This window comes from Microtus oregoni, unplaced genomic scaffold (assembly GCF_018167655.1).
Source record: "Microtus oregoni isolate MIOR12 unplaced genomic scaffold, Mior012 000003F_ref0000135, whole genome shotgun sequence".
NCBI lineage: Eukaryota > Metazoa > Chordata > Mammalia > Rodentia > Cricetidae > Microtus > Microtus oregoni.
The window spans coordinates 51,626,260-51,644,031 of record NW_024543062.1 but is presented as its reverse complement, the minus strand read 5'-3'; the positions used below and the strand labels follow the sequence as shown (position 1 = coordinate 51,644,031).

General features: G+C 46.3%; 1 protein-coding gene across 2 annotated transcripts in view; it reads right to left on the bottom strand.

Annotated features, from left to right (window-relative positions):
• Ccdc93 (coiled-coil domain containing 93) overlaps positions 1-17,772 on the bottom strand; it is an 82,617-nt gene that overhangs the window by 20,090 nt on the left and 44,755 nt on the right. For both annotated transcript variants that reach the window (XM_041648114.1, XM_041648115.1), the window contains 5 exons: positions 14,895-14,957; positions 11,744-11,817; positions 10,658-10,739; positions 9,990-10,055; positions 725-778 (listed from right to left, as the gene is read on the bottom strand). In XM_041648114.1, the coding sequence (XP_041504048.1) occupies positions 725-778; positions 9,990-10,055; positions 10,658-10,739; positions 11,744-11,817; positions 14,895-14,957 (339 nt within the window). The remainder of the gene's footprint in view (positions 1-724; positions 779-9,989; positions 10,056-10,657; positions 10,740-11,743; positions 11,818-14,894; positions 14,958-17,772) is intronic.

Genomic DNA, 17,772 nt, shown 5'->3' with positions numbered 1-17,772 from the left:
GGGCACGCATGCACACATGAACACACATAGCAATGCAGTTTCTTGGACAGGGCTCAGCTAAAGGTGACATCTAACATATCACTGTAGGAGTCCCATGTCCAGTCTTCTAACAGGTTATGAAGAAATACCCTAACATCCCTGCTTGGAGGAGGCCCCTGCTTCTGACCTGGTCCTCTTCCTTTCTCCTTACATGTGACAAGTATTGTTTTAACTCATAACAAGGTTCAGCAGACTAGAGCAGGCTACGGAAAGCCTATACCTTTGAACCATGCCTGACTAGAGTTGTGCTGGAATACAGTCATGTGCATTCATTTATAATACATGCGACACAATGTCATCACTTACAACATTCATGCTTGGAAAACGTGCAATCAAGTTACCAAAAAATCCCCAGATAATATTGTAAGTAAGATTAACTGTGCTGAGCTGCACGCTGGATACCCAGACACACAATTTGACAGCTGGAGCAGTGGTCTGCTACAATACAGCAGGCACTTTCCCCTCAGCCCCACTCTCTCGCCCCTCAGCGCTCATGTGGCTGATGCAGGCCTCTTTCATCTCAGGAGTGAAAGGTCTGAAATGGTACCATGCTCCGGAGGGCAGCAGCGGGGGAGGTGGCTGTACAGACTGGGTAGGAGGCCAGGAAAGCTGTCAGGACAAGAGCAGGAAGGAGGCTGACCCATCTTTCAGGACAATGCTGGTCCACAGATGAGGAGATACTTACATTGTGAGTCATGGTGGAGGTCGCGGCACCCTGTGGCTCTCCACTGGAGGAAGTCTGAAAGGATGAGAACAGGGTCAGCACCTCTGCTCAGTGAGGAGCAGAGAGATGCTGAGTGTCTAGGCTTCAGACAGGAGCGAAAGGGGCAACTATGGAGCTGAAATGACCTCGTTTCTCTGAAGAGTGGCCAGACTGTTCTCTGACGTTTGTCAGGTACACCCCAACAAGCTCCACTGTAGTGTGGGCTGGATGTTGGTGCCTTCCTTGATCACTCTCTACCTTATTTACTTAAAGAAAAACCATTGTGGGGCTACTGGCGGCCCTGTTTAGTTGCTCAGGACGGGTGAGTGTGTGCTATCCAGGGGCGGACTGTCCCGGGAGAGAGCACAAACCCCCTCCCCCAGCTCCTTCTGCAGGGCTGTCTTTCTTTCGCACGACCCAGCACCCCCAGCACCCCTCCCCAACCCTGCCCTGCTGTATGCTAGGGCCAGTGCTCAACTACAGTCTTAAGCTCCTAAACTAAGGCGACCCACCCAGAGCAGTGAGTGCCTGCCTACCGGGCAGGCCTCAGGGTCCCCTGTAAGGGAGCCAGGCACCTTCAGCTCCGGCGCCAGGCTTCCTGCGCGCTCCTGGATACCACCCCCTCCCCCCACTTGCTCCATTCATCCTGTTGGCCCTGGATCATTGGGCTACTGGCGGCCCTGTTTAGTTGCTGAGGAATCCCATCAGGACGGTTGCTGAGGAATCCCACCTGGACGGGAACGGTTCCTGCTTCTACACTGAAGAGATATACCCTGAGAGTCAATCACAGCAAAGACTGGACCAAGAGACCAGGCCTCTCCTGGCTCCATTTGAAGGAAGAGATGGGAAGGCGCCAATACAAGAATTCCTCCAACAATCTGAAAGGCAACATGACACCACCAGAAACCAGGGATCCCGAAATAAGAAGAATTGTACACCCTACTCCTGAAGAAATAGAAGAAATCGACTCAAAAGTGAACTATATGAAAATAATAGAGGACCTTAAACAGGAGGTGAAAAACTGCCATAAACAATTAGAGATTACAAACAAAAAGGTAGAGGAAATGAATAAATCGCTCAAAGACACGCAAGAAAACCAAGAGAAACAAGAAAAAGCAATCAAACAGGTTAGGGAAGCGGTTCAAGACATGAAGAATGAAATGGAAGCAATGAAGAAAGCACAAACCGAGGGAAGAATGGAGATGGAAAATCTGGGTAAACGAACAGGAATGACAGAAACAAGTACTAACAACAGATTACAAGAGATAGAAGAGAGAATAGCAGACACTGAAGATACCATAGAAAAAATAAACACACTGATCAAAGAAAACAGCAAAACCAACAAATTCTCATCACAAAACATTCAGGAAATTTGGGACACAATAAAAAGACCAAACCTAAGAATAATTGGAGTAGAAGAAGGAGAAGAAGTGCAGCTCAACGGTACAGAAAATATACTTAATAAAATTATAGAAGAAAACTTTCCCAACCTGAAGAAAGAGGTACCTATAAAGGTTCAAGAAGCATACAGAACACCAAATAGGCTGGATCAAAAAAAAACATCCCCTCGCCATATAATAATCAAAACACAAAATATACAGAATAAAGAAAGAATATTAAGAGCCGCAAAGGAAAAAGGCCAAGTTACTTATAAAGGTAAACCTATCAGACTTACACCTGACTTCTCTATGGAAACCATGAAAGCCAGAAGGTCCTGGATAGATGTACTGCAAAAACTAAGAGATCATGGATGCAAGCCCAGACTACTATATCCAGCCAAGCTTTCGTTCACTATAAATGGAGAAAACAATATTTTCCAGGATAAAAACAAATTCAAACAATACGTAGCCACAAATCCAGCCTTACAGAAAATTATAGAAGGAAAATCACTAACCAAGGAGTCCAACAATGCCCACAATAACTCAGTCATCTAGAGACCTTTCACCAGCGCAACTCAAAGAAGGGAAACACACAAACCCTACTACTAAAAAAGTGACCGGAGTTAACAACCACTGGTCATTAATATCACTTAATGTCAATGGGCTCAACTCACCTATAAAAAGGCACAGGCTAAGGGATTGGATACGAAAACAGGATCCAACGTTCTGCTGTCTACAAGAAACACACCTCAACCACAAAGACAGGCACCTACTCAGAGTAAAGGGCTGGGAAAAGGCTTATCAAGCAAATGGACCTAAGAAACAAGCAGGTGTGGCCATACTAATTTCTAACAAAGTTGACTTCAAACTTAAATCAATCAGAAGAGATGGAGAGGGACATTTTATACTCATAACAGGAACAATTCATCAGGATGAAGTCTCAATCCTGAATATCTATGCCCCGAATATAAAAACGCCCATGTATGTAAAAGAAACATTACTAAAACTCAAGGCAGCCATCAAACCACACACACTAATAGTAGGAGACTTCAACACTCCTCTCTCACCAATGGACAGGTCAATCAAACAGAAACCTAACAGAGAAATTAGAGAATTAATGGAGGTAATGAAGCAAATGGACTTAACAGACATCTATAGATTATTCCACCCGAAGAGGAAAGAATATACCTTCTTCTCTGCAGCTCATGGAACCTTCTCGAAAATTGACCACATACTCGGTAACAAAGCTAACTTACACAGTTACAAAAAAATATTAGTAACCACCTGTGTCTTATCAGATCACCATGGATTAAAGTTAGAATTCAACAACAATGCTACCCCCAGAAAGCCTACAAACTCATGGAAACTGAACAGTCAACTTCTGAACCATACCTGGATTAAGGAAGAAATAAAGAAAGAAATTAAAGTCTTCCTTGAATTCAATGAAAATAAAGAAATAACATACTCGAACTTATGGGACACTATGAAAGCAGTGCTAAGAGGAAAGTTCATCGCACTAAGTGCCCACTTAAAGAAAACAGAGAAAGCACATATTGAAGACTTAACAGCCCACCTGAAAGCTCTAGAAAAAAAAGAAGCAGACTCACCTAGGAGGCGTAGAAGATTGGAAATAATCAAACTGAGGGCTGAAATCAACAAAATAGAAACACAGAAAACAATCCAAAGAATCAATGAAACAAAAAGCTGGTTCCTGGAGAAAATCAACAAGATTGATAAACCCCTATCCAAACTAATCAAACGGCAGAGAGAGAATACGCAAATTAATAAGATCAGAAATGAAAAGGGGGACATAACCACAGACACAGAGGAAATTCAGAGAATCATCAGATCATATTACAAAAGCCTGTATAACACAAAACTGGAAAATGTAAAAGAAATGGACACTTTTTTAGATAAATACCATATACCAAAGTTACACCAGGACCAGGTGAACAATCTAAACAGACCTGTTGGTCGCGAAGAATTAGAAGCTGTTATCAAAAACCTCCCTACCAAAAAAAGCCCAGGACCAGATGGTTTCAATGCGGAATTCTACCAGAACTTCCAAGAAGAGCGAATACCCGTACTCCTTAATGTATTCCACAATATAGAAACAGAAGGGTCATTACCTAATTCCTTTTATGAAGCTACAGTTACTCTGATACCAAAACCACACCAAGACTCAACCAGGAAAGAGAATTACAGGCCAATCTCACTCATGAACATCGACGCAAAAATCCTCAACAAAATACTGGCAAACCGAATCCAAGAACACATTAGGAAAATTATCCATTATGATCAAGTAGGCTTCATTCCTGAGATGCAGGGCTGGTTCAACATACGAAAATCTATCAATGTAATCCAGCATATAAATAAACTGAAAGAAAATAACCATATGATCATCTCATTAGATGCTGAAAAAGCATTTGACAAAATTCAACATCCATTTATGTTAAAAGTCTTGGAGAGATTAGGGATACAAGGGTTTTACCTAAATATAATAAAAGCTATATACAGCAAGCCGACAGCTAACATCAAATTAAACGGAGAGAAACTCAAAGCCATCCCGCTTAACTCAGGAACACGACAAGGATGTCCACTCTCTCCATACCTCTTCAATATAGTACTTGAAGTTCTAGCAATAGCAATAAGACAACATAATGGGATCAAGGGGATTCGAATTGGAAAGGAAGAAGTTAAACTTTCGTTATTCGCAGATGATATGATAGTGTACTTAAGCGACCCCCAAAACTCCACCAAAGAACTTTTACAGCTGATAAACAGCTTTAGTAATGTGGCAGGATACAAGATCAACTCCAAAAAATCAGTCGCCCTCTTATACACAAAGGATAGGGAAACAGAGAGGGAAATCAGAGAAGCTTCACCATTCACGATAGCCACAAACAGCATTAAATATCTTGGGGTAAATCTAACCAAGGAAGTGAAAGATCTATTTGACAAGTACTTTAAGGCATTGAAGAAAGAAATTGAAGAGGATACCAAAAAATGGATGGATCTACCTTGCTCTTGGATTGGGAGGATCAACATAGTAAAAATGGCAATTCTACCTAAGGCAATTTATAGATTCAATGCAATCCCCATCAAGATCCCATCAAAATTCTTCACAGATCTGGAGAGGACAATAATCAACTTTATATGGAAAAACAAAAAACCCAGGATAGCCAAAACAATCCTATACAATAAAGGATCTTCTGGAGGCATTACCATCCCTGACTTCAAACTCTATTACAGAGTTACAGTAATGAAAACAGTGTGGTACTGGCATAAAAACAGAGAAGTCGACCAATGGAATCGTATAGAAGACCCGGATTTTAACCCACAAACCTATGAACACCTCATTTTTGATAAAGGAGCTAAAAGTATACAATGGAAGAAAGAAAGCATCTTCAACAAATGGTGCTGGCACAACTGGATGTCAACCTGTAGAAGAATGAAAATAGACCCACATCTTTCACCGTGCACAAAACTCAAGTCCAAATGGATTAAAGACCTCAATATCAGCCCGAACACACTGAAAAGGATAGAAGAGAAAGTGGGAAATACCCTACAACAGATGGGCACAGGAGATCGCTTCCTATGTATAACCCCAGAAGCACAGACATTAAGAGCAACATTGAATAAATGGGACCTACTAAAACTGAGAAGCTTCTGCAAAGCAAAGGACACTGTCACTAAGACACAAAGGCAACCTAATGACTGGGAGAAGATCTTCACCAACCCCTCAACAGACAAAGGTCTGATCTCCAAAATATATAGAGAACTCAAGAAACTAGACTTTAAAATGCTAATTAACCCAATTAAAAAATGGGGCACTGATCTGAACAGAGAATTCTCAACAGAAGAAGTTCAAATGGCCAAAAGACACTTAAGGTCATGCTCAACTTCCTTAGCAATCAGGGAAATGCAAATCAAAACAACTTTGAGATATCATCTGACACCTGTGAGAATGGCTAAAGTCAAAAACACCAAAGATAACCTTTGCTGGAGAGGTTGTGGAGGAAGGGGTACCCTCATCCATTGCTGGTGGGAATGCAATCTTGTGCAACCACTATGGAAGTCAGTGTTTCGGTTTCTTAGGAAATTCGGGATCAACCTACCCCTGGACCCAGCAATACCACTCTTGGGAATATACCCAAGAGATGCCCTATCATATGACAAAAGCATTTGTTCAACTATGTTCATAGCAGTATTATTTGTAATAGCCAGAACCTGGAAACAACCTAGATGCCCTTCAATGGAAGAATGGATGAAGAAAGTATGGAATATCTACACATTAGAGTACTACTCAGCGGTAAAAAACAATGACTTCTCAAATTTTGCATGCAAATGGATGGAAATAGAAAACACTATCCTGAGTGAGGTATCCCAGACCCAAAAAGATGAACACGAGATGTACTCACTCATAATTGGTTTCTAGCCATAAATAAGGGTCACGGAGTCTACAATAGGTGAATCTAAAGAAGCTAAGTAAGAAGGGGAACCCAAGGAAAAACATATAGTTATCCTCTTGGCTAAGGGAAGTAGACAAAATTGCCGGGGAGAAAATTGGGATCTTGGGGTGGGGTGGGTTGGGGGTAAGGGGAGATGGGGAGAGAAAAGTTAGAAGGGAAGGAGGTCGGGCCTTGGGAAAGCAGGAGGATTGGGATAAAGGAAGGTTGGACAGGGGAGCACGAAACCACAATTCTTAGTTAAGGGAACCATTTTAGGGTTGGCAAGAGACCTGACCCTAGAGGGGCTCCCAGGTGCCCAAGCTGAGGTCCCCAGTTAGTTCCTTGGGCAGTGGAGAATAGGGAACCTGAAATGACCCTATCCTTGAGCAATACTGACGAATATCTTGCATATTATCATAGAACCTTCATCTGGTGATGGATGGAGATAGAGGCAGAGACCCACACTGGAGCACTGGCCTGAGCTCCCAAAGTCCCAATGAGGAGCAGAAGGAGGGAGAACATGAGCAAAGAAGTCGGGACCACGAGGGATGCACCCACCCACTGAGACAGTGGAGCTGATCTATTGAGAGCTCACCAAGACCAGCTGGACTGTGACTGAAAAAGCATGGGATAAAACTGGACTCCCTGAACATGGCGAACAATGAGGGCTGATGAGACGCAAAGGACAATGGCACGGGGGTTTGATCCTACGTAATGTGATGGCTTTGTGGGAGCCCAGCCAGTTTGGATGTTCACCTTCCTAGATATGGACGGAGGTGGGAGGTCCTAGGTCTTACCACAGGGCAGAAAACCCTGACTGCTCTTTGGACTGGAGAGGGAGGGGGAAAGGAGTGGGGGGAGGGGGAGAAGGGTGGGAGGTAGGGGCGTAGGGGGGGAGGAGGGGGAGGGAAATGGGAGGCTGGGAGGAAGTGGAAACTTGTTTTTTTTTCTCCTTTTCTCAATAAAAAAAGAAAAAAAAAGAAAAACCATTGTATTTATTTATGTATCAAATGTACGTATATTCTCATTTGTGTGTGTTTAAGTCAGAGGACAGCTTGCTGTTGTTCCTCTCTACTGTGGTCATCAGGCTTGTTGGTAAGCACTCTCACCTGATGAGCCACCTCGCCCTATTTTCTTGAGCCTCAGTCTCTTCACTGAACCTGGAACTTAACCAGTTTGGCTAACTGGCTGGCCAGTGAGCTTCAGGGGTCCTTCAGTATCCACCGCCTTACTGCCTGGCTCCTACAAGGGTGCTGGAATCCAAACTGGAGTCTTTGTGCTTGCACACCAAGCAGCTTATCCTCTGAGCCAGCTCCTCAGTCTTCTGTGGTTCATTTTCCATAGAAGAATCCCTCCGACAGGACAGGACGTAATGAGATAAAAATGTGATCTCTGCCAATTCAGGGGCCAGAGGAACTGACAATGCCCAGAGGCTCAGCGCTGGGTAAGTCCCTGAGGCCAGCTTGGGCTGCATTCCTACCGCTGTTGTTGACTCCTCCTCTCCCTCACAGAGGTGGGCACCTCTGGCCGAAATGACACCACTGCTCTAAGGCCTGGGTCTCTCTGGCTAGGGGCAGCACTTCTCCATGGTCTAGTGTCCACTGGAGAGTGCTGGGCAGGGTGGTAGGGCAGCCGCAAGAACATCAGCGCTGGGGGCTTGGACAGGATGTTTCCTTCCCTGACCTTCCCATTCCCCCTGCTACAAGGGCAGGGCAGGTTCAGTGAGTGGGCTCCAGGGACATGACTAGCCCACATCTGGGGAGAAGGCAGGCTTTGAATGAAGTGTGGTAAGAAAAAACAAAATCCAAGAGATCCACAGGATCTGATGGCCCAGGCCGTAACTCCAGCTACTCAAGGCAAAGTGGAGAAAATTTAAAGAGACAGGCTAAGTGGGAAATGTTGCTCAGACATTTGTTATGAAGGGAGGGATCAGAGTTTTGGACCTTTGGCTGAAGGAATCACTTGAATAAGACCTAAGGAAATTGGTGGGAGTAATCGCAGCACTTAGGAGGCAAAGAAAGGCAGATCTCTGAGTTCAAGGCCAGCCTGTTCTACAGAACAAGTCCCAAGACTGTTACACAGAGAAAACCCTATCTTGAGAAAACAAACCAAATCAAAAAAATCCAAGAAAATTACAGGAGAAGTTGAGAAATATAATTTGTGTTGAGTGTGGTATGTGTTAAGGTATACTCATGTGCTGAGTGTGGTATGTGTTAAGGTATACTAGTGTGTAGAGGCTGGAGGAAGGTGTCCAGTGTTCTGCTCTATTTCTCTGCCTTATTCTCTCGAGACAGAGTTGTAGATTGGACCTGAAAGAAGGCCGACAGTCAGAAAGCACCACAAATCCCCATCCCCATCTGTTAAATTGGGAGCATAACCCCAGTCCCTGACATCCATCCCAGCCCCCTGACCTGGGAGTTGCCTTGCTCTGGACTCCAAATCCCAGCATGCCAGGTCTTGACCTCTCCCTGGGGAAGGGTCAGGACCACTCCACAGGGTATTTAAGTGGGCTCACAAAGAAGGAACATGTGGTTCCAGGTTTGCATGTGTTCACCCCTTTTCTGCCTCCCCTGCCATGCTCTCGGCTAGCTAAGAGCACCACTACTTAATAAAACATGGGCATTTAATTTGATTTAATCTGACCTAATTGGATTTCTTTGTGCCGGCCGTGTTAGGATTTTTTCCTAACACCATCCACTACAGTGATAGGGCTATTGGCTCTTTCAGCCATGCGTGGCCTTTTTTAAAACAGGAAATATTTATTTTTATTTTATGTATGAGTGGTTTCACCTGCATCATATGCTGTGCACCACCTAGATCATCAGACACCAGAACTGGAGTTAGAGGAGGCTGAGTCGCCGTGTGCATACTGGGAAGGGAATGCGTGCCCTGCAAGAGTAGCAACCCTGGGGACTGTACATTCAGAGACCCAGCTCAGGAAGTTGGCAGTCCTTTGGCAACATGATTAGTGGTTGGTGCTAGGGGCATGGCCGTCTACTCCGGGCTTGTTGTAGCTGTTGCCATCTTTAAACAGAGTAGCAGGGTTGGGCAGCATAAGACCCTCACATGATCAGACCTTTTAACAGCCCATCATGTAGGAAGAGAGGCTCATGAGAGCCTCCCCTCCTCAAGCCGTGTGAGAGGTGAGCTACTGACTGAAGTGGGTCTCTCGGCATTGCTGCAGGCCTTTGTGCAGCCGACTGTGACACCCAAGCCCCTCTAACTAACCCTAATAAACATATTTTGTTCACCAAACTGGATTTAGACAGAAGCCCTCCTTCAGCCTGGCAGTGCCCTTTTTCGTTGGAGTGAATGGCTGTCTTCATGTCTCCCCAGGAAGAGTCACAGCACGGAATTGCTGCAATCTTCCCAGCCAGAAAGCAGCTGATGGTACAGAGGGCTAACTGAAGCCTTTACCTTGTCACCTGGTGTTCTCTCAGCTTTCAGGGTCTCAATTTCCTGCTGCAGACGAGCCATCTCCTCCTGGAAAAGCAAGGTGAACCTTTACAAAGCTCGGGTAAGCTAATGACTGAAGGTAACTGTTAACTTCATCATATGTGGTTTGTTTTTACGTTTGTGTTTGTGTGCATGTGTGTGGACACATGCATGTATCTGGTGTGTATTTGCATGTGTGCACTCACGCTCATATGTGCACCACAGCATATGTGTAGAGGTCAGAAGACAACCTATGGGGTAATTTTTTTTTTCTTCCACAGTGAGCATCCCAGGGACTGAGCTCAGGTTGTCAGGCTTGGTGGCAAGCACCATTATCTGCTGAGCCATCTTACCTGCACAGTTTAAGTATTCAATGGAGACGTTTCATCTTTACTTTCACTAGTGTGTGCCAGGACAAAAGCCAACAGGAAACCAGGCACTCTGCTCTCACTGGCAAGCTTGTCCCTTCCTGGGAAAGAGCTCTTTCTCCTGGGCTTGCAAGAGCAGAAAGCACCTTCCCCATAGTCGCCTCCTCAGCCTGAGGCAGCTTACACTGCACTGCCCTGGCTAGCAGGCCCCAGAGCACAGGGGAGGGAAGCCAAGCACCTCGGCAGAGCTCTGCCTGTCCACCAATGCCACGCAGCACTTACCCGGCAGTGCGCCTTAAACTCCTGCTCCTGGCTTTTCAGATTCTCATTCATGGCTACGAGGGCTCTCAGGCTCTGGAGAATGCTGAGGAGGAAAGGCCAAGGGCACAGGGCAGGCCATTACCATCTGCTTTTACAAACTGAGAATAAAACCACATCAAGACTACAAGGCGCTCCTTCTTAAATTCCTTTGTTTTTCCCAAGGGTGTAATGGGAGAGCCACAAACGGTCAGGATTTCCATTTCTGATTATGCATTTGGACCCTCAAGCCCAGGAGGAGACAAAACACGTAGGACAGGATTCTAGAATGTGAAGGTCAACTCTGGAGATGTCAATGAGCTTCAGTGGTACACATTTATTCAGTTGTGCTCAGGGTAAAAACTCTGTGTGTGTGCGTGTGCACACTTGTGCGCATATATATGCACATTCATGTGGAGGCCAGGGACAGTCTCAAATGCTCTTCTTCAGGTGCTAGCCCCTGTTTTTTTTTTTTTTTAACTAAAACCTATTGTATTATATTTATTTAGGATGTGTGAGGAGTGCGCTTGCCCAGCAGGCGTGGGAGTCTCCTTCTACCATGTGGCTCCAGGAACTGAACTCAGGTCGTCAGGCTGCACAGTAAGCACTTGGCCCCACAGAGGGATCTCAGCAGCTTTTCCTCCTTGTGTTTTGAGACAGGGTCTCTCACTGGCCAGAGAATGGCTCTAGGATAACAAGCATGTACCACCATACCCAGCCTTTTCAGATTGGATGAGAGACATCAAACTTAGGTTCGCATGCTTAAAAAGCAAGCACTTTAGCCACTAAGGCCCCAGTTCTGATTCACTGTTTTTAAAACCAGAACACCACTGCTTAGATCACAAGGAGAGCTGAAGGGAAGGTGGGTGACTCCGTGTGCGGTACAAGAATTTCAGCAAGCATCAGGGTGACTGCTGGTCCCTTCTGGATGGTCATATGACATTATCTGAATGGAAGTGGAGACCCAGCCCATGACCTCTGGCTATTCTGTCCCTTAATCAGATAAATCAAGCCTCAGACCCTGCAGTCAATTTCGTCAAAGGGCTAATAGCACCTGCCGAAACCCCTTACCTTGGGTCGGCTTTGGCTTCTAATTTCTCCAGGGCTGCCTGTTCTTTGTCTAGTTTCTCACCATGATTCTTCAGCTGCAAGAAAGAACAGAGGCATCATTGGCTACAGAGACTTAAAAGAAAAAAAAAATGTGCTCCATGACCCAGCCCCATCCCTGGCTCACTTGGCCACTTGGGATAGATGACTGAACCACTGGTTTTGGTTGTGCACTGAGAAGAACAGATGGGTCAGACAATGGGATGGAGGGGAGATGCAGGAGCGAGGTCAGAACCATAATTTGCTAAATGTTGCACTGGCTATGGAAACACTGAGGAAGACTTCACAGTGCAGCAGGAGAGATGGGAAAGCCTAAGGTGGTACAGAGGAGGAGGAGGGGAGGGGAGAGAGGGAGGGAGGGAAAGCGAGAGAAACTATCAGATCAGCACTGTCATGGTAGGGTTAAAGCTTCCCAGCCTCTTGAATGCTATATTTCCAGTTTTATGTCAACTTGACACAAACTAGAGTCATCTAAAAGGCCTGAGTTTAGAAAATGCCTCCATAAGATCCAGCTGTAAGGCATGTTCTTAATTAGTGATTAATGGGGGAGGACCCAGCCCACTGTGGGTGGGGCTGTCCCTGGGCTGCTGGCCCTGGGTTCTATAAGAAAGCAGGCTAAGCAAGTCATGGGAAGTGAGCCAGTAAGCATCATCCTATTGACCCTATTAGGGTCCCTGCATCAGCTCCCGCCTCCAGGTTCCTGCCTGGCTTGTGTTCCTGTCCTGACTTCCTGTGATGATGAGCTGTGATGTGGAAGCACGAGCTGAACAAACCCTTTCCTCCCTGACTTGCTTTTTGGTCATGGTGTTTTGCCGCAGCAATAGAAACTCTAAAAACAATATTTTACCTTCTTTTGATTTAGCAAATGGAAAAGTCTTTAAGAAAACACAGAAATATACTTTTGTGTGTGTCATGTGAGCGAGCACTTGCTAGTGCGAGATGTGTATGTGGAGGTAGAGGCTCAGGTCCTGAGGTTTCTCAATTTTTGCTTCTTCATCCTTATCTTTTAAGACCTGATCTGTCACTGAAAGAAAAAGTCAAGGTACTGCTAGCCTACTCGGCCAGTAACCCACTGGGATCCATCACCTTCGTGTTTCAGGGCTGGGCTTACAAGTGCCACCACCATGCCAGGCTGCTATGAGGATAATCAGGTCCTGAACATAGGTCCTTATGCTCACGCAGCGAGCACTTTACCCACTGAGCCATCTCCCCAACCCATCTAATGTTATTTTTTTTAAATATCTCTTTTACAATGATCTAGAAAATAAGGTCTAATGTCATGAACACAGTGAACTCCCAAGCACCTGAAGAAATATATACACGTGGGCTGATGACATGGCTCACGAGCAGCCACTCCTCAAAATCTGAGTTCAGTTCCTGGACCCTGCACTGTAGAAGAGAACCAACTTCCACAAGTTGTCCTCTGACCTCCACACATGCACTGTGGCACGCTTACCAGACCAGCTCCCCTGCCTCCAATACATAGACATTTTTCAGAGGAAATGCGCACAAGCATGCAGAATATAATTGCTATGTAACCATAAAAGAGTCCTTTAGACTCAGAAGATCCTGGCTGTACTCACCGCCCTGGAGTGGGCGGAGAGATGGCGGGTTATAGGAATTCACATTTTGTGTTTTGCAAGTTTCTGAACCATGTGAGCATGTGACGTATTCAAAACAAAACAAAACAAATCAAGTTTCAAAAGTTCCTAGCTGAAAATGGCAGTGTCAGATCAAACCCTTCTCACCTCAAGTCTCGAAATAATCCAGGCTATGAAGCCGCAACATGGAAGTAGGTTAACTCAGGGGACAAGACAGAGGGTTGGCAGATGGGAACAGACAAGACAGCTATGGAGAACTAACCGGCGTGGGTGACAAGAATGGCTTGTGGGGCTGAGGCCTGGATCAGAAGAGCGAGGTTGACAAAGCAATGAAGCCTGACTCAGTTACACAGGAGAGCATCTGAGGGCCCCAGATGGCTGGCAAGAGCAAAGAGAACAGGAAGCTCCCCAGCTCTGAGTGTCTGTTGCCAGGAGCTGATTTACCACAGAGAAGGCAGCACCCGTCCAGAGAAACAGTGGAAGCAAGCTGCTGTGAGTTCATACTGTCAGCTTGACAGGATCTAGAGCCACCAGAGACAGGCTCTGGGCACACCCGTGACAGATCAGCCAGGGCAGTCCAGCCTCTAGGAAAGTCCACCCTACAAGTGGGAGGCGCCACCTCTTGGGCTGGCGTCTAAACTGCAGAAAAGGAGAACATGAGCTGGGCGCTGGCATCCATCTGTCTGCTTCCTGAATGTGTGTGCTGGGGCCAGCTGCTCCAGGTTCCTGCTGCATTGCCTTCTCCCCCATGAGAGACTGCATACTTCAGCTGCGAGCCAGACTAAAGCCTCCCCTCCTAAAGCCACTTCTTGTCATGGGTTCTGTCACAGTAACAAGCCAAGTAGCTGTAGCATGTACAGAGCATTGGTGAGAGGAAATTTAAACCAGATGAATGTATAACCAAGAGTCCTCAAACATCTGAAGACAGAGAAACATGGTGGATCAGCTTACAAGTGGACACGACTAAAGAACAATTATAAAGAAATATAAACTTTATACCAGGGACCTAGGAAGACAGTATTCATCTAAAAAGGAACTGGGCTTCCATCTAGGGAACTGGATTGAGAACCAGAGAGATTACAGCTGGTAGCCCACGCCACTGATGCGGCAGTCAGTTAGGTTCTGGCTTTCCTGGGGTGGCTGTGTGGTTGTCTCCAAGGGTGTCATTGCTGTCACCACCTGTCTGCCACCTTCCACTTCCCTGAAGTGGCAAAAGCAGCCTGCATTCATCACATTAGTCTACCTGGAAGGGCAGGCTTCGTAGAAATGCAGATTAGGTCTGTGTCATGAGAGAGCCCAGCATGGTCATGTCTGTCCAGTGCTGCCGGAGGAACGCTGCTCATCAGCTGTGGTGGCAGGAAGCCAGCCTCAGAGTCTGGTCACAGCAGGGGAAGGGAGTTTCATGGTGGTGCTTGACCCACACCATCAGTTTATCCACACCGCTGTGATCTGACCCGGGAGAGGAGGCTGTGGGCCCCGAGGTCACAGTAAGGGAGGAGGGGACAGATGCTTACCTCTGTCAGTGTCTTCTTCATATCACTGTACTTGGCCTGGAGGCTGGTGTGATTCGTTTGCAGCTGTGTGAGAGAGAAAGGACATTTGCTTGAATGGAATCCCTTTCTCGGTCCAGACAGAGATGGGATCCTCCTTTTACAGTGAGGAGGTAAAGACCAGAAGGACTGAAACATTTAAACTGCAGGACTTCCATTTTATTTTTAAAACAGTTCTATGTTTACTTATTTTGGTGCTAGGGAGTTAACCTGGGGTTCCATGTGGAATAACATGGAGTCTTCCACTGAGTTCCACCCATAGACCAATGGGGGGCACCTCCCCATTCCTAGGATTATATACTGAATGCCAGGCTTTCCAAATGGGTCCTGGGGAGTTGAGCTTGGGGTGTCATGCTTGCACCCAGCCCTTTACCAACTGAGCCATGTCCCCAGCAGGCATGCAGACTTTTATCATCCAAAGACTATTCCTAAGTCACTCCCTGCCTTCTTTATGGTCTGCTTTCCTAAAAGAATATATGAAGGTCTTCCAAAACAGTCCCACCTGTCACCAAGACCTATAAATGACCAATAGCTCTCTTAAAAAGATCATTTGGGACTGGTGGAACAGCTCAGGCTGTAAGGTGCTGGCCACCAAGTCTGATCACCCAAGTTCAGCCCTCAGGACCCATTTGGTAGATGGGAAGAACTGAACCCAGCCAACTGTCTACTGGCTTCCATGACATATGTGCACTACTCTCAGAAATAAACGGGAAATAATGGTTTGTTTCTCCCACTCCTGCCACCACCAGCTCACCTACTGCACCGTCTTCTGAAGGTCTGGGACTCCCTGAGCCTCTGCCCATATCCCACATCATACACACCAACAGGCAGTGGCATGCCACGACCCTGCTGCAGTCCTCTGTGGCTTCCACAGTCCTAACATGGACCTGGAAGGTGCTCCGTTATCGGTCTGCCCACTGCACACCTCACTCAAGACTCCTCAACCATCAGACAGGAAGGAGCTGGCCAACTCTTCCTCCCTTCATCTTTGCTTATGTTGCTTCCTAAGCCAACACCTGGTTCCTCAACATCTCCACGCAGACCTCTGTAGTAGGAGCTACGGGCAGCGTTCCTGCCACCCAGCTCCTGGCCACCTGGCTAGCTTATGCCCCAAAATAACAACACACAAACTGTATTCATATAAACACCGCTTGGCCCATTTCTGTTAATGTGTGTAGTACCACGAGGTAGTGACTTATCTTGCCTAACCCATATTTAGTAATCTGTGTAGCACCAGTCTTGCCAGGAAAGATTCAGCATGTCTGACCTGGTGGCTGTTTCAAAATGCTGGTGTTCTGGTCCGTACTGCCAGGGCAAACTCTGACTCTTTCAGACAGGCGATCTGACTACAGAGTGTTTGAGTGTGTTTTCTGAGTGCAGTGCTGCAGCTTGCTTGCTGGCAGGGACCTTGAAACACCATAGAGTTGTGGCAATAAAAATGGCTACAGCCGGTACCTCCGCCATGAGGCTGGAAACCTAAGGAATGGGCTGGATCCAGCCACCAAAGACACGGCTTTTATCCTACCCATGTTGCTCAGTAAATTAAAGACTCTTGTGGTCACAAAAGAGACATATACAGTAAAAGAAAGATTCAAAGTCAAAGAAAATGTCTAAATGGTTTACTATGTGTTAAAAAATCTATGTAGGCTAAAGGTTAAAGTTCTTAAAAGTAAAAAAGAAAGAAAGATTCTATGGTGACATGCAAAATATTCATCAATGTGGCTATAGGATAGGATCATTTCAGGTTCCCTATCTTCAGCTGCCCCAGGAACTAACTGGGGACCTCGCCTTGGGCACCTGGAAGCCCCTCTAGGTCCAAGTCTCTTCCCAACCCTAAGATGGCTCCCTTAATTAAGATATGTGCTTCCCTGCTCCCCTATCCAACCTTCCTTTATCCCAATCATCCCGTTGCCCCAAGTTCTCCCCATCCTACCCTTCTCACTTTTCTCTTCCCATCTCCCCTTACCCCCCCCCCCCCACCCTTAAGATCCCGATTTTTTGCCTGGCAATCTTGTCTACTTCCCCTACCCAGGAGGATAGCTATATGTTTTTCTTTGGGTTCACCTTCTTATTTAGCTTCTTTAGGATATCAAATTATAGACTCACTGACCTTTATTTATGGCTATCACCATAGAACCTTCATCTGGCGATGGATGGAGATAGAGACAGAGACCCACACTGGAGCACTGGACTGAGCTCCCAAAGTCCCAATGAGGAACAGTAGGAGGGAGAAGATGAGCAAGGATGTCAGGACCAAGAGGGGTGCACCCACCAACGGAGACAGTGGGGCTGATCTATTGGGAGCTCACCAAGGCCAGCTGGACTGTGACTGAAAAAGCAGGGGATAAAACCGGACTCTCTGAATATGGCGGACAATGAGGGCTGCTGAGAAGTCAAGGACAATGGCACTGGGTTTTGATCCTACTACATGTTCTGGCTTTGTGGGAGCCTAGCCAGTTTGGATGTTCACCTTCCTAGACCAGGACGGAGGGGGGAGGACTCTGGACTTTCCACAGGGCAGGAAAGTCCCTGACTGCTCTTCAGACTGGAGAGGGAGGGGGAGAGGAGTGGGGGGAGGGGGAGAGGAGTGGGGGAGGGGGAGAGGAGTGGGGGGACGGAGAGAGGAGTGGGGGGAGGGGGGGAGGAGTGGGAGGCTGGGAGGAGGCGGAAATTTTTTTTCTCAATAAAAAAAGAAAAAAAAGAAATAATGATGAATCAAATAAAAAAATTTTGCACATATTAAAAAAAAAAGAAACAGAGTAGTTGGGTGTGGTGGTACACACCTTTAATCCCAATACTTGGGAGGCAGAGGTAGATTGAACTCTTTGACTTCAAGGTGTGG